The 25,624-nt window shown below is 58.9% G+C and overlaps 2 protein-coding genes across 2 annotated transcripts in view; one reads left to right on the top strand and one right to left on the bottom strand.

Annotated features, from left to right (window-relative positions):
• The window catches only part of EMILIN3 (elastin microfibril interfacer 3), an 11,987-nt gene extending 6,840 nt beyond the window's left edge, over window positions 1-5,147 (top strand). Inside the window, exons 4-7 of the mRNA XM_024743079.1 lie at window positions 283-385; window positions 1,172-1,294; window positions 2,423-2,646; window positions 2,909-5,147. Coding sequence (XP_024598847.1) covers window positions 283-385; window positions 1,172-1,294; window positions 2,423-2,646; window positions 2,909-4,695 — 2,237 coding nt within the window. The 3' untranslated portion in view covers window positions 4,696-5,147. The remainder of the gene's footprint in view (window positions 1-282; window positions 386-1,171; window positions 1,295-2,422; window positions 2,647-2,908) is intronic.
• Window positions 5,148-5,248: 101 nt separating this feature from the next.
• LPIN3 (lipin 3) lies at window positions 5,249-23,977 on the bottom strand. The gene is made up of 20 exons (XM_024743200.1): window positions 23,899-23,977; window positions 19,518-19,710; window positions 18,329-18,424; window positions 17,120-17,385; window positions 16,831-16,914; window positions 16,183-16,303; window positions 15,673-16,015; window positions 13,150-13,249; window positions 12,849-13,009; window positions 12,352-12,445; window positions 12,211-12,280; window positions 10,495-10,587; window positions 10,372-10,418; window positions 9,499-9,637; window positions 8,376-8,524; window positions 8,112-8,198; window positions 7,522-7,674; window positions 7,188-7,302; window positions 6,996-7,099; window positions 5,249-6,807 (listed from the first exon to the last, which is right to left on the bottom strand). The coding sequence occupies exons 2-20, from the start codon at window positions 19,701-19,703 to the stop codon at window positions 6,663-6,665; spliced, it is 2,553 nt and encodes an 850-aa protein (XP_024598968.1). The 5' UTR covers window positions 19,704-19,710; window positions 23,899-23,977; the 3' UTR covers window positions 5,249-6,662.
• Between the last annotated feature and the right edge of the window lie 1,647 nt (window positions 23,978-25,624).

Raw genomic sequence — 25,624 nt, 5'->3', positions numbered from 1 at the left:
CGAGCCCCCGCCCGGGCGGGCGCCCCACGCTCCGGGGGCCTGCGAGGCTGGCGAAGGAAAAGAAGCCGAGGGGGCCTGGCGCGGCGGCTGGGGTACTGGCAGTGCCCGCGGAAACCTTTCCAGCGAAGTAACATTTTCCAGCTGCTCTGTGTGCAGACTCCGGGCGCAGTGGACCAGGTGGAGGGAGAGGAGGGAGGGCGGGCGGTCCGCGACGCGGAGCGGAGCACGCGGGGCCACCCCCATCCCGTGCCAGGGCCTCTCATCTCTCCCCTGCCCCGCCAGGTAGGAGATGGAGGCCGTGCATCCGGCGGCTCGACCCCTCCCGTGCTCAGCCTGGACCCCTGCGACCCTTTGGGAGGCCCAACGTGGCTGGGCGGCAGAGCTGGTGGGGGCTCCTGGGTCCTGGGCCCGTGTTGTGGCTCCAGAGCCCAATAGCAGTCCACAGGTGGTCAGCTTATGCCAGGCAACAGCCTCCCTAGCCCTTGTGTCCTCCCCTGCCTCAGCTTCTGGTCTTTAGTAGCTTCAGGTGAGTTAGGGCCTCTGCCTGGGGTGCTAGCTGAATGTGAGCTCTAGCTGAGTTTGAGAGGTATTATAGGAGGAGTGTACCCAGCCCATGGCTGACACTTAGTAGGCCTGGGCACATCAGAGCAGGCTTCCTGGAGGAGGTGGTACAAAAAGTGATCTGAGAGGGAGGAACCAGAAGCAAAGGCAGGAGTGGGAAAACTACAGGGTGGGAGTCAGTCGGGAGGAAAGATGAGAAGTGTGGTCTCAAAGGCAGTATGTTGGGATCTCAGAAGCTTCAATGCCGAGATGAGGAGTTGAGAGCCAGTGAAGGAGTTGGAGGAGGGTGGGGAGTGTGGCAAGGCTCTTGAGGGGGATCCAGGGTGGGCCTCTTCCCCAGGCAGGGAGGCAGCTGCACTGGGCGCCCGGTTCAGTACAGCACTTACTTAGCCCAGTGACCAGCCCACTGGCGAGGCTGGGATTGGAGAGACCAGCAGTGGGGCAGGACCCCAGGCCAAGGGCCCTGGATCCCAGGAACAAGAATAAGGGGCAGAGGAGAGATGGGAGTCTGGTCTCCTTCCTAGGCCCACAGCTGGGGGAGGGGAAGAGTAGAAGCCTCAGTGGGCCTGGCACAGGCCAGATATTCCAAGGATGCCATTTCCCCCTGCAGGGCCCTCTGTGCCTACATTGTACACAGGAATGTGACCTGTGTCCTACAGGAGGGAGCGGATAACTACATAAAGGCTGAATACCGGCAGTGTGGATGGGGGCCCAAGTGCCCCGGGACAGTCACGTGAGTGCACCCCCATCCCACCGACTCAGGATCCATGGGCATAAGCCCCAGGCCTGCCTTCAGCTGAGGGTAGCAGCCAGCTCCACAAGAGTTATAACTCCTTGGACTCCAAAGAGCCTACCCCTGCCCCAACACAGGCCATTTGGAGGGGGCCGGCGGGGGGCCAGGTCAGGCTTGGTTGGAGCCCCCAAGGGGACCCAGGGGAGGGCTCCCAGGGTTTTCGGGGGGGGGAGGGCTGGGGACAGGGGAGAGCAGAGGATCAACACCAGCAATGGTTGATCCCTGGGTAGACCCAGGGAGGGTTGTGGTGACCGTGGAGAAGGCAGGCCAAGGGTGAGAGGAGGGAAGCCAGACTTCTGGGGCTTCAGCCAGACAGGTGGGCTGTGAGGATGTGTTGCATGCAGGTGTGATGTACTTGGAGATGTTCAAACATGTGTCTGAAAACAGACCTGTTTATTCCCATGTGTCAGTGGGTAAACAGGTACACGGCTGAACAGGGGAGAGTACACATGGTGAGCTCTGCCCTGCACCCCTGGGCCTTCCCCGCTGTGCTCAAAATCAGAGGTGCCATTCCGCCAGCTTCCAGGACCAGAGCTGAATTCCCAGAGTAGGCCAGGAAGGAGGGGAAAGAACTAAGTGGCCCCCAGGTAGGGAGTGGCCCCCAGGCAGTGTGAAGGGCTGCCTGCCCCAGCTCCAGTGCTGTACCCCTCATCCACCCAGAGGGAGGGGCTGGGGTTTTGTCAAAAGTTTTCAAGGTACCCCCAAAGCCAGAGTGGAATTTCTGATGGCAGTATGAGCCACAGGGCATCCAAGTGGTCTTGGGAGTCTTGAGGCTAAATTCCCACTAGCCTTTCCCCAAGCAAACAAGATGGGGTAGGGCTTCTACCTGCCCCCTCCCCTAACGCATCTCTGAGCCTCTGCAAGGCCTGCTTCCACCCCACCGCCTGTCGCCTTAAGCACAGAAGAAGGAAAAATGCTGGTGGTGTAGTGAAGCTGGGAGACATCTAGACCTTCTGCCAGTGTCTGGAGTGGCCCTGGACCCCAGCCAGGGGGCAAGGTCACTCGCCAGGAGGCAGGAGCCTCAGCCCACAGGTACAGAGCCCTGCCCTCTGCCCGCCCCTGGCCCAGGTACCGCACAGTGCTCAGACCCAAATACAAGGTGGGCTACAAGACAGTGACTGACCTCGCCTGGCGCTGCTGCCCTGGCCTCGCTGGAGAAGGCTGCCCCGAGCATCTCACGGACCACGCGGCCACCCCACCTCAGCCGGAGCCTGAGCCCCAGCTTCCCTCGGGGCAGGTGGGCCCAGGCCCCAGGCCCCTTCCTTCTAGCAGAGCAGCCTCCAGCCCCCACGGTGAGTCTGCCCATGGAGACCCTCGCCAAGGTGATCGGTTTCTGGGGACTGACACAAGCTGGCTGAGCCCGATCAGGGCTGGGGAGGGTGCATCTCGTGTTGGACGTGAGGGTGAGCCCCTAGAGCCCCCTCCCACAGCTGGGGGGACCATACCCAGCAAGGTTGGCTCAGACCAGAAAACCTCTCGGGTGGCCCGGCAACAGGACAAGCTGAGAGAGCCAGGCCAGTGATGACCCTGGGGTTCTCTCCTCCTCTTTCCCAGGAAGGAAAGGCCCAGGGCTGTTTGGTGAACGGCTGGAACGCCTGGAGGGTGATGTCCAGCGCCTGGCACAAGCATATGGTACCCTCAGTGGCCTGGTGGCCAGCCACGAAGACCCCAACAGGGTGACTGGTGGCCCCAACGCTCCTGCTGCCCCTGTGGGCTTTGGGGTCATCCCCGAGGGGTTTGTGAACCCCAGAGACAGAGCTGGAGGACCACTCACTCCTCCTCTGGATGAGATCCTGAGCAAGGTGACAGAGGTGAGCAACACACTCCGGACCAAGGTGCAACTGCTGGACGAGGTGCATGGACTGGCCCTCGGCCATGAGGCTCACCTGCAGCGGCTGCGGGAGAGCCCCCCATCTCCGCTCACCTCCCTGGCGCTGCTGGACGAGTATGTGGACCGACGGCTGCACCGACTCTGGGGCAACCTGCTGGATGGCTTCGAGCAGAAGCTGCAGGGTGTCCAGAATGCGTGCGACCTACAGGTGCAGGAGGTGCGGCAGCAGTTCGAGGAGGGCCAGGCGGCCAGCCGGAGGCTGCACCAGAGCCTGGATGGCCGGGAGCTGGCCCTGCGCCGGGAGCTCTCACAGCTGGGTACCCGGCTGCAGGGCTTGGGCGTGGCTGGCAGGGGCAGCTGCTGTGGCCAGCTGGCCTTGATCAGTACCCGCGTGGACAGCCTCGAGAGGAAGCTGCAGGCAGTGACCGAGGCCCAAAGGGGCCACAGCCCCCCCGACGGGAATGACCTCACACGGCTCTCTGCTGCCATGCTCGAGGGGGGCGTGGATGGGCTGCTGGAGGGCTTGGAGACCGTCAACAGCACAGAGGGTGGAGCCAGGGGCTGCTGTCTGGGGATGCAGGAGGGGGGCTGGGGTGTGCGTGGCTTCCACACCACGCTGGAAGAGCGCGTGCAGAGGCTGGAGGAACGCCTGCTGACGCTGGCTGGGGAGCCGAGCCACGATAGCGCTCCTGCAGGCAGATCGGCTCGGCCCCTCGTGCAGACGGAGCTGGCAGTGCTGGAACAACGGCTGGTTTCACTGGAGGCCTCGTGTACCCCTAGGACCACCCTAGCCATCCTGGACAATCTCGTGGCCGAAGTGAAGGCCTGGCAGAGCCGGAGCGAGGCCCTCCTACGCCAGGTGGCCAGCCATGCGGCCCTGCTCCAGAAGCTCAATGGCACCGTGGCTGAGGTCCAGGGGCAGCTGGCAGAAGCAGCGGGCAGCTCCCTCCAAGGCGAGATCACCCTGCTCAAGGTCAATCTGAACTCTGTGAGCAAGTCGCTCACGGGCCTCAGTGACTCTGTCAGCCAGTATTCTGATGCCCTCTTGGCCGCCAACACATCCCTGGATGAGCGGGAACGCAAGGTGGAGGCTGAGGTCCACGCCATCCAGGAGCAGGTCAGCAGCCAAGGCTCGTGGCTTCGGGCCGGACACAGGCAGGTCCTGAGCCTGCGGGGGCAGCTGGAGCAACTCAAGGCCGGCGTGGCCAGTGTGGCTGGCAGGCTGAGCCGCTGCCAGGACACAGCCCAGGAACTGCAGCTTGCGGTGGGTCACTTTGACCAGAGGGTGGCGCAAGTGGAAGGTACCTGTGGGAGGCTGGGCCTGCTGGCTGCGGGCCTGGACAGCTTGGCGGCTGAGTCCCTTGGGCCCAGGGAGGGCCTGTGGGACCACGTGGACCAGCTGAACCGCACGCTGGCCCAGCACGCAAAGGACATTACCCGCCTCCGGGATGACCTGCTGGACTGCCGGGCCCAGCTGGCCGAGCAGGTCCGGGCAGGGCAGGCCGACTAGGTGGGCTGGACAGGCCAACCCCCAGATCCCGCCAACCCTGGGGACCCTCCCCCAGAGCCCAGCCTTGCCTAGCAGTGCCTCCCAGCCTCCCCCGGCCAGCGCGGATGCCATTTCAGAGGGCCTTGAAGGAACAGTGTGGGTCCGGCTCCACCTGACTGCCCAGGCACCAACATCCACGCTTGGTGCTGCACCAGCTGGGCAATTCGGGACTGCGGTTCAGGCCAGTACGTCATGCCTGAAGGCCGGGGTGGCCCCAAGAGACCGCACCATCCACGGTCTGCAAATCGCTCTTCCGCAGACACACCAGTTAGCATCTGCGCAGACCTTCAGGTCCGTTCTCAGACAGCAGTCTCTCCGCATCTCCCTTCGCCCGTGGACAGCAGCTCCAAGCCCTTAGAGGCTTCTCAGCCACCTGGGCTTGGTTTCTTCAGGAAGGTCGTGCCCACTGGCACTGTCCTCCCACCTGGCAGCTTCAAGGATGCTGTTCCTGAACCAAGGGCCAGAGGTTTCCACCACCCTACAGGTCCTTCAGGACAGAACGGAAACACAAGGACTCAGTGGAGAGTTCTCTTTATTCCTTTTGATTCTCTCCCAAGGCGAGGGCTTAGGCAGCCATGGATTTCCGGAGGAAAGGATGGGGTCCAAGTGATCTGTTTGGAGACGCCTCCCACTGTAATTTATCCTTTTCGTTCCCCTCCCCAAAGATGTTTTTGGGGTACTCTGGTCCCCATCTGAGCCTCTCCTTCCCACTTGGAGGAGGATCTCCCTCCACCCCAGGTTAGGGCCTCTCTCCAAAGGGCGGCCCTCATGTACATCATGGCCTGAATGAGGCCAGACCCTGGGCAGGAGGCCACAGCTGGAGGAAAAGGGCTCCAGGCCTAGTTTCCAACATCCTTGGAAAACCCCAGCCCTGCCCGGATGTTCACAAGGTGGTGAGAAATTCAGGTATGAAAATATGAGGACACAAGCGTTCGTCTGGCCTGCGTACGCCCCAGAGGCCCATCCCTGCTGAGGTTCCCAGCCTCAGTTTCCCCACAGCAGCTCGGGCCCTTCCATGGTGTTTTGCAGGTCCCTGCAGCCCCACCTTCTGGGTTCCTGACATTTGGTGTTCTGCCCCCCACTTTGGTGCCGTTGGGGGAGGGCAGGCCTGGATTAAAGCTTTTAGCCTGTCTAAAGGAAATTTCTTCCCCAAAGGCAGTAGGCGGGAAGGCTGCAGTGGGGTGTCAGCCCTGCTCCTTGGGCAGAAGCTCACTCAGCAGCTGTGCGGGCAGTGAAATGACTGGCAAAGGCTGGGGGAGGCCAGGCACCTGCCCTGGCAGGGTTTGGGGCTGTGTCCTCAGCAGAGGTGTGGGGAGGGGCAGGGATGGCAGCTGGGTATGTACTAAGCCAAGTGGGAGCCACACCCCCTCAGCCCTGGCACTGCCCTGGGATCCCCCCTTCCCAGATGTTGGAGGGGCCCTAGAGTATCTGGGGTTGGGATGTGCTGAGATAATCAGGGCACCAGCGTGGGAGAGCAGTGATGTCTGGCTCCAGAGCTATGGGAAGGGGCCAGGGCTATGTAGGGTCTAGCTTCAGAGGGTATGGTCCAGACTCCCCAAAGTGGGTCGGGGGAAAATTTCTTCCCTGATTGTTGGCTGCCACCAACCCTTTCCTGGGCTTACAGGTCTCAAACCTCATAGGGGCTTCCTTCTTGTCTCTGTCCTATCAGGAGTTGAGGCAGGGTCCCAGGGTGACAGGGACAGATATCAAGGGTATGGAGAACGCTGCAAGGACCCAGTCACTTAATGGCTACAGGGCAGGGCCATGCTGAGGCCTGTAGCATGGCTCAGCTGGCAAAGGCAGGGGACAGGAGAGGCCACAACTAGCCCGCAGCCCCCTCCTCCCCTTCAGTGGGTTGGCCCTGCAGCATCCAACTTCCAACCCCCATGCCCTGGGACACACAGTCCTGGGGAGCAGCCAGGGCTCGTTCAGGCCAAGGTGTCGAGGTCCACAGGGGCCAGTGGCTCCCGCCAGTAGCAGAAGTTGCTGTATTCGGGGCTGGCCAAGTCTGTGCTGGGGCCACGGGCCACAGGTGGGAAGAAGAGTTCAGCCACCTCACCGAGCCGTTCGTACCTACGGGCAGGAGGCGCTGGAGTGAGCCTCAGCCACTGCCGGGCTTCAGCCCCATCACAGCAGGTGGAGGGGGTCCTTCCCGGGAGCCCTGGACCGGGGAGGGGGTCCCTGGCGGGGGCGGGGTGGCGTGGCACTGGGTCCCAGGGAGAGGCTGGGCTGTGGAGGCACGTGGCAGGGTTTGGCCTCACGTGGACTTGTGATTCTTCATGAGCTCCTGGCTGAGCTCTCCTCGGGGGTTGACTGTGAAGATGCGGGATGTAGGCAGGCCGACCTGCCGGTAGGCAGTGACATCCTACAGGAGACAAGGAGGGGTCGGTGGGCTGAGAGGTGTGGAGAAAGTGGCTCAGGCCCCCCGCCCCCACCGTGGAGGGGACACTCACATTGGGCCTGTTCCCAAAGGCGGCATAGAAGGGCTGTTTCTGGGGCAGAAAGAGCTGCTGGATGTCACTCAGGCAGGCAATCTTGAACACCTCCGGCTTCTTCTCAATCACCTCCCTGCGGCAGTCGGGGCCATGGGCAGGGAAGGGGTTAGCGACCAGAGGATGGCAGGGTGAGGTGACAGTGCTGGTGACAGGGTCTGACCCAGTGGACACCTGAGCGAGGTCTGATGCTGGCCCGGCCTGGGCTGTGCTGGGCTGGCAGTGGGCCTGTGCAACCCCCTGCTGGGCTGTGGGCTCACGTCCCATGGGGAGGTTACCTGTGCAGGGCGGTTACCTGTGCAGGGCAGAGAAGAGCCTGTTGGGAGACAGCAGGATGGGGCCCTCAGGGAGGCCACAGCCCCGCTCGCTCACCCACTGCAGGTACCCCTTGGTGAGGTCAGCCATGCCGATGGCCCGTGCCGAGCAGTACAGGAACTTGTACCCATTTCTGGGGGCGGGACAAAGGGGTAGCACAGAGCCGTCAAGAGACCAGCCATCCCCATCTCGCCTTCTGGGCTTCGGCCAGCTCAGTCCAACCCTGGAGCCTCTGCAAGGAGGGGACTTAAGAGAAGAGCTGAGCCAGGGCTGAGAGGTAGAAGAGGCGTGCACAGAGTCCTGAGGCCCAGGTGGACCAGGATAGGTGAGGACTTGGGCAAGTCTGTAGGCTTTGCTTACGGCAGGAAGGCCAGCAGCTAGACTCAGAGCCCGACCGCAGCCCCAAGAGACAAGTCTTTCACAGGAGAACTGAGGACCAGTAGGTCTCAGCACTCCAGGGACCTGCCCTGGCCTCCTTCCCTGTGGGTCCCCAAGCCTGGCTTCCCGGAGCTGAGGCCAGGCCATTCCTCCCTCCCTGGGGTCCCACCCCAGCCCAGTCCAGGCACTCACAGGTGGATTTTGTGGTAGAGACTAGTGATGCCCTGATGTGTCCAGTCTTTCCCCAGCTGGGGCAGAATGTGGCCCAGGACATCCGACCTAGGCCCAGAGTGATGGTCAGGCCAAGGCAGCCCCACGTGGCCCTCCTGCTCTGTGGGTGTGGCCCCGCCCCCATCCCAGGATGGCCCATCGGGAGGGGAGGGCCTCTCTCCCTGTCCCCCCTCCCCCAGCACAGAGGGAGGCGAGTCTCCCCCTCTACAGCCGACCGGGTCTCACTTGGTGATGGTGCCATCAATGTCTGAGATGATCACCCTGTCGTCCCATTTCCACAGGTAGATGGTGGCCCTACAGCGGCAGGTGCCCTGGTACTGGGTGGTCACGCTGAAGACCACCTTGTTGGCACCTTCTTGCAGGTTCAGGCGCCGCTGAGGCCAGGCAAGGGGGGGAACTGTGGCTGCCGCAGCTGGACGCTGTCCGCCCACCGCCAACCCCCCCAGAACTGTGGCCTTCCATCTCCATGGGCCTCTCTTCCTCCTGTTCCTCCCAACTCAAGAACCTTGCTGAGATCATCAGAGACAGCCATGTAGACAGAAGGTGGCTCAAGGAGGAAGTGAGGGGTGCTGGGGGGCCTGCAAAGCTCCAGGTACAGGAGCTTTGAGATGAGGCTCACGGGCCAAGCCTGGCCCATGACCCCGTCCAGGTTTCTCAGGTCAGCCTTGGGGCCAGCACTGCTCTGGGCAGAGGGACACCCCACTCCACAGAGGGGCCCCTGTGGGGATCTTCACAGGCAGCCTCCTGCCTGGGGCTAGGGTACCTGGGACATCCCCGCCAAAGAGAGACCTAGCCCTGTCCTTGGTCCAAAGATAAGGATCAGGGCAGCTCTTAGCCACAGCCTGTGACCTGGCTGACCCCGAGTTGGGTGTGAGCCCCAGGGAACCACACAGGGCAGCCACTCTGTACCAGGTGCACCAGACTCTCCTGGGCACCTCTCTGACCACAGAGTTCCACTCAGGAAGAAGACATGACAGGAGCCACAGTTACTCCGAGGTGTGAGTTGGGGGCCTAGGGTTGCCAGGATCTGAGAGGCTGTCATGGGCCGTTTGGTTCCTGTAGCTCCCAAAGGCAGGCCCAGAGCCAGCCAACCCACCGCAGGTAGGTATTTTAAGATGACATAAGAGGGGGCTTTTCTAGCGAGAACATCCAACAGAGAATGGGCTGGCACGTGAAGAAGCGGCACAGAAAGCTGTCCCTGGATGATGCAAGCAGAGGCCGGCAGGCGGCTGCCACAGGGATGGATTCTGGGCTTTGCGGAACACCAGCCGTTCCTCAGCTGGGCCCTGAGGGCCTCGGGGAACACTGTCATCTCAGGCCCGCCACTCCCACACCTGCACACACTTACAATCTGATTGGACGAGAGGCGGAGGGACTTCTTGTAGGTAGGAGTGTGGGCTGGAGGCGAGAGGGGCAGGGAGGGGGCCTCCAGAAGGATGGGGCTGTCGGGGGCATCGTCCTCACTGCTCGGGGCTTCGGTCTTCTCCCTGCGGGCCGCCCGGTGCTTGAGCCACTTCCCCCAGCCAAGGCCTTCACTCCTGTAGATGCCCACCCCTCACCCAGGCCGCAAGGAGCCTGCCGCTGGTCTCTGCCCCTCTAAGGACCCCTCCCTTTAGGTGCCACCCGTTTTGGGGGTGGCAGCAGACATCAGGATACAGGCCAGTAGTCTACACCCAGAACGGTGACTGCAGAGCTGGAGCAGAGACCCGGGGCGCCCAGGCCCCAGGCCGCTCTCCATAGCTAGGATGCTGGTACCTGCTTTGGGGATGTGCACCAGAAAAATCTAGAATTGCATCGTGGCCAATCCCACCTGCTGTGGGAGGCAGTCAGCCCGTCCTTGATCACCTCCCACCCAGCCTTGGACATTCTGGGTCACTTCAGACATGAAAAAAGGAAGCAAGGTCAGCTGGGGCCAGCTGGCCCCTGGTGGAGAGAGGAAGCCCTTCTCCGCCTTCGTATGGTAGCCCTTTGTCTGGGCCGGGAGTCTGGGTACCCATTCCAGCCCTGCCGCTTCCCGGCTGCGAGAACTTTGGTGTATCTAGGCTTTCCCATCTGTGACACGGGGACATGTCCCAGGAGAAAGAAGAGGTGTAGAAGTGATTGCAGAGTGACAAAGACATGCCACGGCAGGGGAGGGGTTCTGGCTCCACTGCCGCTCCCACAGTGATCTTTCCCAGGCTGAGCTCCAGCTGCAGAGCCCCAGGCAGGAGATCCAGCTCACCCCAGCTGCTGCTGCCGCGCTGTGGTTTTCTCCCTCCGGCCTCTGCACTGTGGGGAGAATATCCATCTAGTGAACCCCGCCTCATGCCTGTGCCGGCCCCGCCTTGTGGACATGACCACCCACCTCCTTGGCCGGAAAGTCCCTGCATCGCCAGGAAAACCACCACCGCCCTCCCTTCCGGGGCATCTTTTCCTTCTTCAGCTTGTCCACGGTGCTCTGCGGGCAGATGAAGGCCATGGCATTTTTTCCTGTACCACAAAAACCCACCTTACGTTGCCCTTGGGGCCCCCATGGGCCCAGAGTCTGGGGCTGACCCTACAGCAAGGTGCTACCAACATCTGGAGGCTAAAGAAGCATACTCACCCCCATCTTGGGATTCTGAGCACTGGTTCAAGGAGATAAGCATGGGAGAACAAGGGCCACTTCTGCCCGCCTCCACTCCACCCCAGCCCTGACCCCCCCGCCCCCAGCTCTAGCCCAGCGTTGGCCTGGCCTCCAGACCTTGTGGCTCAGTCTCCCTATTCCAGTAGCTAAAGGCAGCGCTTTGGGAGATTCTCAAGATCTGGGTCTCCCTGCATGATGCCACCAACTGGTGGCAGGGACAGTCTCTAGTCAGTACCACCCTCAACCTCCAAGACCAACATGGGCAATTCCTAAGGTCAGTGATCTATCCCGTGAACAGCCTCCCTCTCTGCTTGTTACCGTCATTGTCTGGTGGGGACAACATGACCCTGCGAAAAATTCTGATTAGATTTGTGCTAGATAAATCCAGGGAGGGCCCAGGCCCACTTAGGAGACATATCAGCTTCCTGCAAACACAGAATGGAGAACCCAAGTCGAGGAAAACAGCCAGGGTGTCCACTGGGGCTGGGAACAGGTTGGGAGAGTTTTCCCCTAGGTGGTGGGTCTCTCTGGGTAAGGTGAGGAAAGCCAAGCATGGGGGGACCCTCTCTCTTCCCACAAGCTCTGGGTCCTTGCTCAAACCCAGAACCAGCCAGAGGATAGAGCTGAGCTTCACCAAAGGGAGGCACCAGCTGTCAACATCAGGTGAGTGAGGTTCTTTGGGAAAGCCAAGCCAGTAATGATGGGCCAGACCAGGGTGGGGCACTGGATGGCTCCCAGAGGGGCAGAAGGGGCAGGTGCAGGCCAGCCCTGCACAGGATAGAGGTTCTGGGAGGGACTGTAGAGGCTGGTCCTTCCCACCTCTGAGCAACTGCACATGCTGTTCCCCACCCCTTGCCTACTCATCCTTCAGACCTCTACCCGGTGGGCACTTGCCCAGCAAACGCCCTGTTGGAGGCTCTCAAAGCACCCCAGACCTCTCCTTCCCAGTACTCACAGTTGAATTTTATATTCATTTGGCTGAGTCTTTGATTAACTGTCTTCCTATGAGGGCATGACTGTCCCCAGCCTGGGCCCGGCACACAGTAGGTACTCAACAACTGTGTGCTGATAAAGCAAGCCCCTGCAGCCCAGCCTGGAGAGGGTCTCAGAGGAAAGTGAGGGGTAGGACCTCCATCTCCCGAGACTGTCTCGCAGATCCCGAAACCTCCCGTTGAAGGCATGTCCCTGTCGCCTCTGGTTTGTCCTGAATTCCTTTGAAGTCAAGCCTAAATCCAATCCAAATGGATTCAGCCATGCCAGGAAACCAGGGCAGCGGGGGGTTCTTCATCCACACAGCCTGGGGCAAGGCTTCAGAGGACCTGGGTCTCTTCTCTCAGAGTGGGTCCTGCAGCCCCAGGCCCATCTCTGCCCACCCTCCACTTCCTTGCCAAGGGCCCCTGACCCCAAGGCTATGGCCACGTCCCCCAGGAGGCCCAGGGATGCTATAACCATTACCTTGGGCAAGTTTTTCTGGAAAGCTTGCAGGGAGAGGATCATAGAGGCAGCTACAGCCCAGTTATAATGCCTGGAGAGACAGATAGGGTGTTAGGACCGTGGAGGGCGGGGCGATCCAGCGGCCCAGTCCCGGATACCCACTTCTCGTTGATCTTCACCACCAGGTTCGGGTCGTCCAGGAGGCCGGGGTTTTGGGCGAGGTCCTGGTAGGAGACGATGTGCTGGTTGAACTTCTCTAGGCACAGAGGCAGAGAGCGAGGGGTGAGGCCAGCACACCCCACGTGACCCGTTGCCCCCGCCCCTCCCGGCTGCCCCACCTCTGCTGCTCTGGCCTCCTGCAACTTGGGTCTTCGACCTAGCAGGGCTCCTTGCTACCTGGGGTTTTGGCACCTGATGGTCCCGCCCCAGGCACTTGCCATCCTGGATTCACAGGATAAGTCACAGCCTAGCATGACTTAGCATTTGCTTCACGGGGTCTTGGAGATGCCCAGCGCTTGCTGGCCGAGGGTGGGCTCCACAAACCCCAGAGTCGTGCACACCTCTGCTACCCCCCCACCCCGGGGTCTTCCCTCTCTTCTCCCGACCCCTGGGCTCAGTGACAATCCTTGGAGGGGTGGGGGGGCCACAGTTGAGCATACCCACAGAGATGTCTCCGCTGTCAGCCAGCCCCCCCGAGAGGGACAGCACTACTGTGTCCGCTGTGTCCCGAGTGGGCTCTGGCTCCCGCTCAGGGTTGCAGTCCCCCAGAGACTTTTGGCTTCCGGCTTCACTCCACTTCCTGGCCCCCAGCCCACAGTCGCTGGGGACAAAAGGGCCAATGGTGACATGAATACAAGGAGGCTGGGAGGAGGGGCTGGAGTCCTCCCAGGCCCCTGATAGCCGACTCCTAGCCCCACAGGCCCCAATCCCAGGACACCCTGGCATCCAGAACCCAGGCACCTCTGGGGGAAGTAAAGGGCTGTGTTCTCAGAATCCAGGGAGGGCAAGTCATCCAGGTAGATTTCACTGGGGCCCAGGTGCTGGCTTCTCTTCAGGGAGCCTGAGAGCAGAGGAGGGGACATCTGTAGACCTAACCCGTGAGGACTACTACTGTGATCAGTGTGCGTCCCCCTACCTTTGAACGCCTTAAGGTGGCACTGTCCAGTAGAACTTTCTGCAATGCTAGAAAAGTCCTATGTCTGCACTGTCCAGTAGGGTAGCTGCTGGCCACAGAAGGCTACTGGGCATACTTAAAATATGGTGTGATGGAAAAATAGAATTTTAAGTGTTATTTAATTCTTTTTTTTCTTTTCGCCATGCCGTGTGGCACATGGGATCTTCGTTCCCCAGCAAGGGATCGCACGGCACCCCTTGCGGTGGAGGTACAGAGTCTTAACCAGTGGACCGCCAGGGAAGTCCTGCAAGTGTTATAATTTTAATTAATTTAAATTTAATTTTAAATAGCCACATATAGCCAGTAACTACCCATCTGGATAGCACAGGTGCCAGCTTCCCCTCCCAACCCTCTCCCTGGCCTCGCTCAGGACACACCAGCTGCCTCAGTTCCTAGACATGAAACCTCTCTCCCTCCTCATGGCCTTGATGTTCTCTCTGCCTAGAATTCTCTTCCCCTGGTCCTCACTCGGCTGGATCTTTACGGCCCACGTCTCAGCCCAGGCATCACCTGCGCAGAGAGGCCATCCCTGGCCACGTGATTTAAATAGCCCCCGTCCCAACCAATGATTCTGTCCTGCGTCCCGCCCCCCCCACATCATGCTTCTCCTGTTATGCGTCTGTCATCTGTCTGCCCCTCTGGACTGTGAGTCCCATGAGGGCCGGGGCCAGAAACAGTGCTCGGAACACAGTAGGTGCTCAAACATGCTTGAAATTCCAGAGTCCACCCAGGGGATAACGTGAGGCCAGGGAAGCAGTGGGAGGGGTCCAGCTATCACTCACCTTTCCTCCTGGAGATCCCCTCTGGCTGCCCTGTGCAAGCGGGGGCCTCCAAAGCAGCCCAGCTCCATGACTTAGAGGGAGGAGGGAGGCCCACATCCCCGGAACTCTGAGTCTTGGTTTCCTCTCTCTCAGGGGGCTGGAGAGGGGGACCCACCAGAGTAGGCACCTCCGTGTCAGGGTGAAGAAGGTGGGTGCCAGGCCCTGTTTGCAGGATTGGAATTCCCGAAGGGTCCACGCAAACCACAGAGGCAGAAGGGGTGCTGGGCGCCCCCTGAGGTGGAGAGGCTGTCTTGGAGCTGCCATCAGGGACCACTGAGGATGCGGGCCACTCAGCTTTGCCCACCTTCGATCAAACAAATGGGGGAAGACAGAGGCGGTGCAGGGCCTGCCCCCCACCCCCCAAAAGGCCTCAGGGAGGTGGCCCGAGTCTCAAGTCACTCCAGTCCTGACCCGCAGGGGCCACGGAGCCGCTGAAAGGTAAGGATGGAGGGTTGACACAGGGGAACTCACCTTAGGCAGCCTCCCCCAGGCCCACTGCATGTGGGACTCAGCTCTCAGGGGAATGGGTTCGGGGGTCCGCAGCTCCAGCTCCGAGTCACTCTTGGGGGATGTTAGCCCACCCGTTGAGAGGCTGCAGGAAGCAAGAACTCAGAGGCCCCCAAGCCAGCCTGCCACCCCCTGCCGCCCTCCTTGGCCTGGGAAAATTTTTTCTGCAACACGTATTTATGCCTGTGTTGGATCCAGAATGTATAAGGAACTCCTATAAATCAACAATAAGAAGGCAATCCAGTAGAAAAACCAAAACAAAACGAAACAATGGGCAAGGCTGTGACTTCTCAACGGGTGTAGGGTGTCCACTAAGGGTGATGAAGAAGTTGTGGAATTGGATAAGGGGTGATGGTTGTACAACATTGTGAATATACTAAATGCCACTGAATTATGCCCTTTCAAATGGTAAACTTTATGTTGTGTGTGTTCTACCACAACAAAAAAAATGGGCAAAAGACTTGAATGTCAACACTTTACTGAAAAGACACACAAATGGCTGGTAAACACAATAAATATGTTCTATGTCATTATTCATCAGAAAAATGTAAATGGAGAGTCCTCTGAGACCTTGGCTTTGAGTCTCTGCCTGTAGCCCACCTGGACTCTCACCTGGCCTGGGAGGGCTGCTCCCCATCGGAGTAGGGGTAGATGTCTTTCGCCTGTGGTGAGGCCTCTCCTTCTGGCTGGACACTGCTGCGGGACCACAGGGAAATAAATGGTCAGTGATAGGACAGGCAACCTGGGCAGGGCATGGAAGCCTGGATATCAGGGGCTTGATGAAGCAAAGCAACTAAAGGCCAGAGAGGTCAAGGACCTAGCCCAGGGTCACACAGCATCTACTGTGAGTCCCATGAGGGCCGGGGCCAGAAACAGTGCTCGGAACACAGTAGGTGCTCAAACATGCTTGAAATTCCAGAGTCCACCCAGGGGATAACGTGAGGCCAGGGAAGCAGTGGGAGGGGTCCAGCTATCACTCACCTTTCCTCCTGGAGATCCCCTCTGGCTGCCCTGTGCAAGCGGGGGCCTCCAAAGCAGCCCAGCTCCATGACTTAGAGGGAGGAGGGAGGCCCACATCCCCGGAACTCTGAGTCTTGGTTTCCTCTCTCTCAGGGGGCTGGAGAGGGGGACCCACCAGAGTAGGCACCTCCGTGTCAGGGTGAAGAAGGTGGGTGCCAGGCCCTGTTTGCAGGATTGGAATTCCCGAAGGGTCCACGCAAACCACAGAGGCAGAAGGGGTGCTGGGCGCCCCCTGAGGTGGAGAGGCTGTCTTGGAGCTGCCATCAGGGACCACTGAGGATGCGGGCCACTCAGCTTTGCCCACCTTCGATCAAACAAATGGGGGAAGACAGAGGCGGTGCAGGGCCTGCCCCCCACCCCCCAAAAGGCCTCAGGGAGGTGGCCCGAGTCTCAAGTCACTCCAGTCCTGACCCGCAGGGGCCACGGAGCCGCTGAAAGGTAAGGATGGAGGGTTGACACAGGGGAACTCACCTTAGGCAGCCTCCCCCAGGCCCACTGCATGTGGGACTCAGCTCTCAGGGGAATGGGTTCGGGGGTCCGCAGCTCCAGCTCCGAGTCACTCTTGGGGGATGTTAGCCCACCCGTTGAGAGGCTGCAGGAAGCAAGAACTCAGAGGCCCCCAAGCCAGCCTGCCACCCCCTGCCGCCCTCCTTGGCCTGGGAAAATTTTTTCTGCAACACGTATTTATGCCTGTGTTGGATCCAGAATGTATAAGGAACTCCTATAAATCAACAATAAGAAGGCAATCCAGTAGAAAAACCAAAACAAAACGAAACAATGGGCAAGGCTGTGACTTCTCAACGGGTGTAGGGTGTCCACTAAGGGTGATGAAGAAGTTGTGGAATTGGATAAGGGGTGATGGTTGTACAACATTGTGAATATACTAAATGCCACTGAATTATGCCCTTTCAAATGGTAAACTTTATGTTGTGTGTGTTCTACCACAACAAAAAAAATGGGCAAAAGACTTGAATGTCAACACTTTACTGAAAAGACACACAAATGGCTGGTAAACACAATAAATATGTTCTATGTCATTATTCATCAGAAAAATGTAAATGGAGAGTCCTCTGAGACCTTGGCTTTGAGTCTCTGCCTGTAGCCCACCTGGACTCTCACCTGGCCTGGGAGGGCTGCTCCCCATCGGAGTAGGGGTAGATGTCTTTCGCCTGTGGTGAGGCCTCTCCTTCTGGCTGGACACTGCTGCGGGACCACAGGGAAATAAATGGTCAGTGATAGGACAGGCAACCTGGGCAGGGCATGGAAGCCTGGATATCAGGGGCTTGATGAAGCAAAGCAACTAAAGGCCAGAGAGGTCAAGGACCTAGCCCAGGGTCACACAGCATCAGCAGAGGACACTGTGCTTGAACCCCAAGTGGCATTCCTACACCCTCAACCCCCTACATACCCCGGGGGCTCCGGCCTTGGCTTTTCCAGCAGGGATAGCTCACTCCCAGTGCCTGCCTCCAGCTCCTCCGAACTAGAATCGGCTGCCACCGTGTCCTCCTTCCGCCTGGGTTTCCTCCTGCGACGCTTCTTCTTCCACCCCGTGGAGGCTGTGCCCGCGATGCTGGCCTCAGGCTCTCTGGCTGTGCCCAGGTGGGAGTCCGAAGGTAACCCAGACAGGCCCCCCCAAGGGATGGGTGATGTGCACAGGTGGGGAGGCATGTCTTCCTGTGGAGCAGATCGGGGGCAGGGCTGAGGGGTCTGCAGCTTGGGGGCAGGGGGCAGGAAAACAGGCCTGGACGCTGGACAGAGCCAGTGGTAGCATGGCCGTGTAACTGTTGCTGGCCTCAACGTTCCCTAACAGAGATAAAGCGGCCCCAATCCCAGGGGTGCCTACACCTCTGGCAGCCCACGGCAACCACACAGTCCAGACAGAAACCTGGGCATCAGCCTCTCATCTCCCCTGCCCACATCTACCACAGCAGACACCTACTTCCCCTTTTAAGACTCAGCCAGGTGTCACCTCCTCCAGGAAGCTTGCCCTGACTTTCTTCAGCCTCAGTTCCAACCCCCTTCGCTGCAATAACCAAATAGTTCTTTCATCTGTTGTTTACAGGTCTGTCTCCCAGGTTAGTCTGGGAACCTTCTTTTTTGGCAGGGGTCACCCCTCATCCAGGTCTACTGCTGTTTCTGGCCTACAGTAGAGTAGGGGCTCAATTATTAAGTTTGTCAAAACTTTAAACACCTCTACTGGCTTCTGCTGGGCCCTGCCTCCCTTCTGCAAACACCCCTCTGGTCCTCCCCCGCTCCCACACTTCCATGTTCCAGCTGCCCCGAGCCGGCACCAGATCTACAACAAGCCATCTTATGCTTTCCAGTCCCGGCCATTGCTCGGCACCCTCCTCCTCTCCAAGCTGCCCAGGGAGGGCCTCCTTTTCCCCTTTCAGGGGCCCAGCTCAAGTGTCCTCTTCTGAGAAAACTTCCCCCAAAGAAGCGCCAGCCCTTCCTGCCCCCATCCCTCCCCAGGGTCCACCAGCACATCCTGATGCCCCTGCCTCAGACCCTCGCCAATGGGGTCCTCCCCACGGTGGGGACGGTGACAAATCCCCAGGCCCCGCCGGGAGGGAACACTAGTGAAGAGACAGGGCCAGGCAGGCCCAGAGGCACTTACCACATCGCTCTCCAGCTCCTGGATGAAGAAGGCCTCCCCGCTGTCCCCCAGCTTCATGTGCAAGTCTACTGGCTCCCCATTGATCTCGATGTCTACCTGTAATGGGGCGTGGTGGGATGGGGCTCCCCACCGTCGGATCTTACTCCCATGCTTCAGTCCTCTGGACTCCCAGCGGGTCCCGGAGACACAGGCTCCCTGCTGCCCCAGAGCACTGCACTTTCTGGAACTCGGGGAGCCCCCTGCTCCCCACTCTGAGGGTCTCTGCTCACCATCTCAGTATTCTTGTTTATGCCTTGGTTTCTGTGTTCCTCTCTCTCCCACAGCCCATAAGAACAAGAACACGATCCAATCTTGTCACTGTGTGTCCCCAACCCGCAGAAGAGTGTCCGAACATTTGTGGGTAACATGAACAACAGTAAGAATGACCCTTTCCTGGGTACTTCGTCCAGTGTGTTACACAGACCATCTTATTTAATCCTCACAACAACCCCTGGCAGTACCTCCCATCATTATCCCCACTCTATAGATGAGGAAACTGAGGCTCAGAGGGGTTAAGTAATTCTCTGGGAATTACTATGAACCCAGAAGGTCTGAATCCACAATGCAAGCTCTTAACCACTTAGCTATACTGTCTCCCGCAAGGTTACACTCTCCCATTAGGATTCTGGAAGATTCACAGTCGCCCCAGTGTGAAGGGGGTTTGGGCCCACCAAACCAGAACCAGAACTCAGTGCTAACAAAAATCTGTCACGTTCACCTGAGCCCCATGAAGACGGTGCCGGTTTCCGAAGAGTGAGGAGGTAATTTTTGAGTATCAGCCCCATGCCTCGCCCTGGGACAGCGTGATCACCTCTTATTTAATCACCAGGTAATGAGAGGGTATCAATTTGTTCAGGTGAGGTGACTTACCAGGAATACACAGGTAAGGTCTCAGGAAGCTGGAGCCAGGTCTGATGGCCCCAGTACAGAAGGCTGCCCCGCTGTGCTGCTTCCAGGGGAAAATAAGGGCCCTCCTGGACCCAAACCCCCAAACCAACCCAAAACCTTCCAAGAAAATACAAAAGAAGGGAAGCCTGTCCAGAGGACACATCCCTGCCCCAGGGAGGTTTGGTTCGTGTCCTTGGACTGTAGTGACTACCCCGGCTTCCTGAGTGTGCCCTGCAGAGGTCCCTCTACCGCCATCACTCACCACCTTCTCCCGCGAGCACAGGACGCCCAGCTTGCCGAAGCGCACGTGGAAGGGCGAGCACCGGAAGGAGCCGTCCGCCTGTCTCACCACCAGCACATCGATGCCCCCGCTCAGCGTGGCCGGGTTCAGGCCCCGGTACAGCCCCTTCCCAAACACAGTCTCTGCCAGCTGCCCCACGTAGTTCATGGCTGTGCTGGTAAAGGGAGGTGGTGCTGGGACCAAGGCCTGGCCCACCGGCCTCCATACGGGGCTCCGCAGCCTGACCCCTGGGACCCCAGGCTTACAGCGTGTGGCCCTCGGGGCACCTCTGCAGATGGGCAGCAGTGATGGGGTGGGAGGTGCGCCTGAAGACGTGGGCTCTAATCCCCACCGGCCGTGGGGCTCTTGGACAGCCATCTCCCTTCTCCAAGGGCTGCTGCCCACATCTGTCAAATCAGGGCACCGGGTAAGGCCATCCGGGGCACTGTGAGCCTCTAAATGCCACGAGTAATGAAAATGACCGCAGCTCCTTTCATCTTTACAACAACCTGCCAGGCTGGCCGAGCAGGTTTCATTATGCCTGTTTACAGACAAGCCAGCCCAGGCTCAGAGAGGTGGAGTGACTTGCCCACGGCCACTAGTCAGGAGCCAGGGTTCACATACAGGCCTGTGTGATTGCAGAGCCCTCGGTGTGAACCACTGGGATGGCCCAACTGTGGGGACAGGCACCCCTCCCTGAGGTGCAGTAAGGGGCAGCCTCATGATAGATCAGGACCAGGGCCCTGCTGGGTAACAGGTGACAGTCCTGAAGGCTGATCTCTTTCCAGGAAGTGGGGAGGAGGGAGCCTCAGTTTTTCCATCTGAGAAATGGGTTCAGCTGTCTTGCTGCCTCCTGGTCCTAGAAGTTGGAAGGGACCTTGCTGGGCTATTATGGCTAATTTGTTGGGGGCCAGGGGTGGGGGTACCTCAGGTACCTAAGGTTCTGCCCAGTTCTCAGATGCTTGCAGTAGGGCACCCCCTATAGCTGGGCCCAAACTACAGAATTTAAGGCTCAAACTCCAAAATTCTTCCCAGTCTCCCTGGGATATGTGGGAAGCCCGTCCATGGCCACAACCTGACCCCAGTGTCTCTAGGACATAGTTCTCAGCCCCCGACCCCTACTCCTCAGACCTACATTCAGGCCTTGGGCTGGCCCCTGGCCCACCAAAGCTGTTCCTTCTTCCCCCAGCCAGACCGGTCCCTCCAGCTCTCCCACAACAGGTAGAGCTGGGTGAGCCAGAGGCAGGAGCTTTAGCAGCCGCGGAGAAGAGCCAGGGACATAATGAGAGCCACCTCTACCCTGGCATGGTGCCCGCCCTGCCAGCTTCAGCTCGTCGCCCCTTCCCTGCTGGCCTCGCCAGTGGCCTAGGCCCTTCTGGCTGCCAGGACCCCAAACCATCCCAGCTCCACAGGGCACTTCCCTCTGACCTTGCATCAGAACCCCTGGAGCTCCGCCTGCCATGCAAGATCACCCTTCAAAAAAGTCAAGTGGGGGCTCCCCTGGTGGCGCAGTGGTTGAGAGTCCGCCTACCCATGCAGGGGACACGGGTTCGTGCCCCGGTCCGGGAAGATCCCACATGCCGCAGAGCGGCTGGGCCCGTGAGCCATGGCCGCTGAGCCTGCGCGTCCGAAAGTCAAGTGACTTGTCCAAACCTTATGAAGCTAATAGGCCATAGATGGAGGGAGGGAGTGATGACTCATATCCTGGTTTCCTGATTCCATACCATGGTTCCTTCCCCTCCATGGTCCCCAAACCACACCACCATTGTCTGCAGAGAGGGCTGCCCAGCCCCCAGCCCACTTCTGCACAGCTCTGTAATGCCTCGCCACTCAAAATGTGGTCCAGGGCCCAGCATCACCTGGGAGCTGGTTAGAAACGGAGAGCTTCACAAACATAAGGTCCTGTGAGATTTGCTAAAGTGAAAATTTGGGATAAAAAATGAAACTCTTTGGACCCCGAAAACGTCACTCAAATTGAATACATCTTTTATCTGCAAGGCACCTGCTATGTGATAGGTGAAAACTCCCACTTTGGTTTCTCTGTCCCTAACACCAAAGTCTGAATATGGGTCTGGGGAGACAGACCGACTGACAAGGAGAGACATGTGGTAGGCAGGGCTCTAGACCACTGTGCCCAGGAAAAGCAGAGAAGACTCCAGAAGCTTCCAGGAATATGAAGAAGCACGCATGGGAGGGGCACACCGGGAGTGGGGGCAAAGTTCTGCCCAGCTGGCAGCCCAAGTCTGAGCTATCTGCTCTGCGGAGAGCCAAAGAGCAGGCAGTGGGTGGGTGGATGGGGAGGGGGCAGAGGAAACAGGCTCGGCTCCACCTACTACTGAGCTTCTCAACTTCGCCACCCCTGCTGCTTGGGACTGGATCATTCTTTTTTGTGTGTGTGGTACGCGGGCCTCTCACTGCTGTGGCCTCTCCCGTTGTGGAGCACAGGCTCCGGACACGCAGGCTCAGCGGCCATGGCTCACGGGCCCAGCCGCTCCGCGGCATGTGGGATCCTCCCGGACCGGGGCACGAACCGGTGTCCCCTGCATCAGCAGGCGGACTCTCGACCACTGTGCCACCAGGGAAGCCCTGGATCATTCTTTGTTGCAGGGCTGCCGGGAGTGTTGTAAGATGTTTAGCAGCATTCCTAGTCTACCCACTAGATGCCAGGTAGCACCCTACCTCCAGCTGTGACAACCAAATTGTCTCTAAACTTTGTCAAATGTCCCCTGCTGGACAAAATTGCCTGCAGTTGAGAGCCACTGAAATAGCAGAAAGAGCTGAGTGGCAAAGGGGGCACCTGGGGGCACCTGGGTCCTACTCTGATCCACCCATGGAGTACTCTAGGGCAAGTAACTTGCTGGCCTCAGTTTGCCCTTCTATGAAACGAGATCTGGATTTCTTAGACCTTCTCAGCTCTAATGTCATGGGAGCCTAGAAGTCATTCCTCTCCTTGTTCCTCCCGCCCCACGAGTGGATGCCCCCATCTCTGCCTGCTTAGCATTGTGGAGAGGGAGGGGGCCTCCTGTGAGCCAGGCCCCGGCCTCCTCTCCGCTACCTGCACCCATCCCTGAAGGCATCTCCTGCCCCCAGGACCAGCTCTGCCTCCTTGGTCGGCTCGCGATGGAGGAGAGCTCCTCTTGGCTCCCCTATACCACCCTTCACCCCCAAACTAACATGGCTAAAATCAAACACTTCATCTTCCCCTGGGGAACCTGGTCAGCTGAATTCCTCTCAGGACTCATGGGTACCCCTCCCTCCCAAGCCCTCTGAGTCCTATTCCCCAATTTCCTGCTCATCTGGCCCCTCCTTTCTCCTCCAGGTGCCTAGGTCAAGGCTTTCTGACCAATGCCCAGATCCTGGGTGATAGCAGGCACTGTGGTTAAGGCATGAGACTGTCTGGATTCTAATCCCCTCCCTGACACTTACTAGTTGTGACCCTGTGCAAATCACTTCACCTCTCTGAGCCTCATTTTCGGCCTCTGGAATGGGGATAACATAGGGGATGCATGAGGAATTCATGACATAATTCGTGTAAAGCAGTAGCATGTAGTAAATGCCCACCCACGCCACCTAGCAGCAGCAGCATTGTTTTTGGAATCGTGACAGCCCCACTCACCCGGGCTGGTCCTGAGGGCACGACAGGTCAGACTCCAATGCACTGCCCCTGCCCTGAGTTGAGAGTTTAGACTTCTTAACTTGGCATTCAAGGCCCTGCATGATGGTGGCCCCGCTCTTTGCTCCAAGAGGGCCTCAAGAGGTGCCCTGGCCTCAGAGCCTACTCTGGGAACATCCACATGCCTCCCAGGCCTGCACACAATCCCACCACAGGAAAGCCAGAACAAGCTGCCCTGGTTGTCAGCCCTCAGCCTTTCTGGGCTCCCAGATTCAGGGAGGGGTGGGGATGTGGCTCTCCGTGTAGGACCAGACGCAGCAGGAGAATCAGCACTGCTATTGCCCTGGAAGGGAGGCAGCTCCACCCAGGATCCCCAGTAGCCTTCACAACTACTTCATCTGACCTGCCCAGTCTCAGGGTAGGTGGGCAAGGGTCAGACCCTGTTTTGCAACTGAGGACACTCAGTACCAGAGAGGGTGGGTGTCTTCCCCAAGATGACACACTTAGTCTGGAGTGAAGTTGGGGTGAAACATTTCCCCTGAGAGGTTTTTACATCTCATTCTCTCCCGATCCCACATTCTGGATGTCCGGGGGTGCCCCGCAGCCCCTGGATCGGGGAGAGGGATGAAGTGAAGCCGGCCCCTCAGGCCCGGGAACGGGAAGGAATGAGGGTCAGATGGCAGGACAGATGGGCGGGGCAGGGTGGGGCAGGGGAGGGATACCTCATCTCTGGCTCTAGTTGGGCCCTACCTGAGGAGCTGCCCACTGGACTCCGGGCCCCGGAGCTGCCGCTTCTACCTGAGTGCACAGATCAGCAGGTGTCTTCGGCCCCGCACTCACTAGGCACTTCCGGCTCCTCTAGGAGTGGGTGAGATCCCGGTTCCGCCCCTTCCACGAGCCAAGGGCGGCCTCTGCAAGTCCCAATCCGTCTAGACTCCACCTCCCAAAGAGACCCCGCCCCCGCCCAGTCCCCACGCCCAAGGGCGTCCTTTCACCTTATAGAGTGCGGGGCGAGGCCAGGCTCCAGGCTCCAAGCTCCGCCCACTCCAGCTCCAGCCCGTCCCGCCCCGCGCTCTAGCGTTCCTCGAAGGAAAGTCCCAGTTGCCCGCCACCAGCCCCACCTCCAGGAGCGGCGGAAAAGCAGAGACTTTCCAATCGAGCCGACCTAAACCTTCCTGGCTTTGCTCCTAGCTCGCTGTGTGACTTTGGTAAATTCTTTCCCCAATCTGACCCCACTTTTCTACTTTGTCAAAGGGGGTAGCCACCTTGCAGGATTTTCGAGATTACCTGAAATGACTTTGTGAGGCACCTGGCGCTCAAAAGTCCCCTCTCGGGGGCAGCTTTGACTCCCACCCCCAAGGCTGGACCGGACCCTCGTTATTATACACTCACAGAGCCCACAGCTGTAATTTCATATTCGCTTGAATAACGATTTGATTATTGTCAGCCTCTCTGAATTTGAATTCCGTGAGAACAGGTCTCGTTCATCCTTACACCCCAGTGTCCAGTTCAGTCCTGACATACAGCAGGAGCTCAATAAATGCCCACTCTCCATTCCATCCAGTTGATGCCCTGGTGGAGCGGAAGCAGGGTCAATACCTCCACTGGCCAGCAGAGGACAGGCGATGACCAGCCTTCTCGCCCAGTTGCGCATCCTCTCCGCCGGCAGGCGCCACGAGGGAAGCAGGTAAGCCCGGGTTGCGCGAAGATTTGAAGGATCGAGGCTTGGGCCAGGGAATGGTTTTATCCTTTGGATCTGTGGTTGGTGGCTTGTCCTGTACCAAAGACGTCTCCCACAACCTGTGAGGATGGCCCCTGCTAAGAAGATGCTCCGAGAAAGATCAGGAGCTGAGGGAGTTTGCTATAAAGAGGGCGGGAACCCAGGAAAAGCTCGGAGGGGTGGGGCACAATGGCAAAGAGTCAGGCTTAGAAAGTACTGGGCGGTGGGGAGTGAGAAGTGTCCACTATTGTTCTGACTCAAGATGACACGACCTGTCTGGAAGTGACTGGCCTCAGTTGTCCTTGCTTTAGCAAAAGTCATTTGGTGTCAGTCCTGAAACCAGGCTGTCTGGCTGGTATCTCAGAAGAGCTCTGATGGGAGCAAAGCTATTTTAAGGTGGCCAGAGGGCAGAGCCATGCCACAGACATGTCTGTGGAAGCATTGTATATAGCTACTATATTCAGCAATGAAAAACTGTAAACATCAGGAATCCTTCAAGGGAGGCTGGGAGGGAAGGAAGGACAGATCAGGGGTTATGGCTACAGATGCCACAGTAATGCTACCTCTTTGAGCCTCAATTTCCTCATCTGCAAATGGAGACAAAATCTACCTTGCAGGATTGTATTGTGGGGATTAAACAGGATGAAGTAAATCAGTGGTTCTCAACCTTGGCTGCACACTGAAGTTACTATGCCCTTGGCAAATACTGATGCCTGGGGTGTGGAAATTAAAACAAAAAAACAAAAGACTCTCCAG

This window comes from Neophocaena asiaeorientalis, unplaced genomic scaffold, assembly GCF_003031525.2.
Source record: "Neophocaena asiaeorientalis asiaeorientalis breed wild unplaced genomic scaffold, Neophocaena_asiaeorientalis_V1.1 scaffold82, whole genome shotgun sequence".
NCBI lineage: Eukaryota > Metazoa > Chordata > Mammalia > Artiodactyla > Phocoenidae > Neophocaena > Neophocaena asiaeorientalis.
The sequence above is the reverse complement of the archived record's forward strand: the minus strand, read 5'-3'. Positions and strand labels throughout refer to the sequence as shown.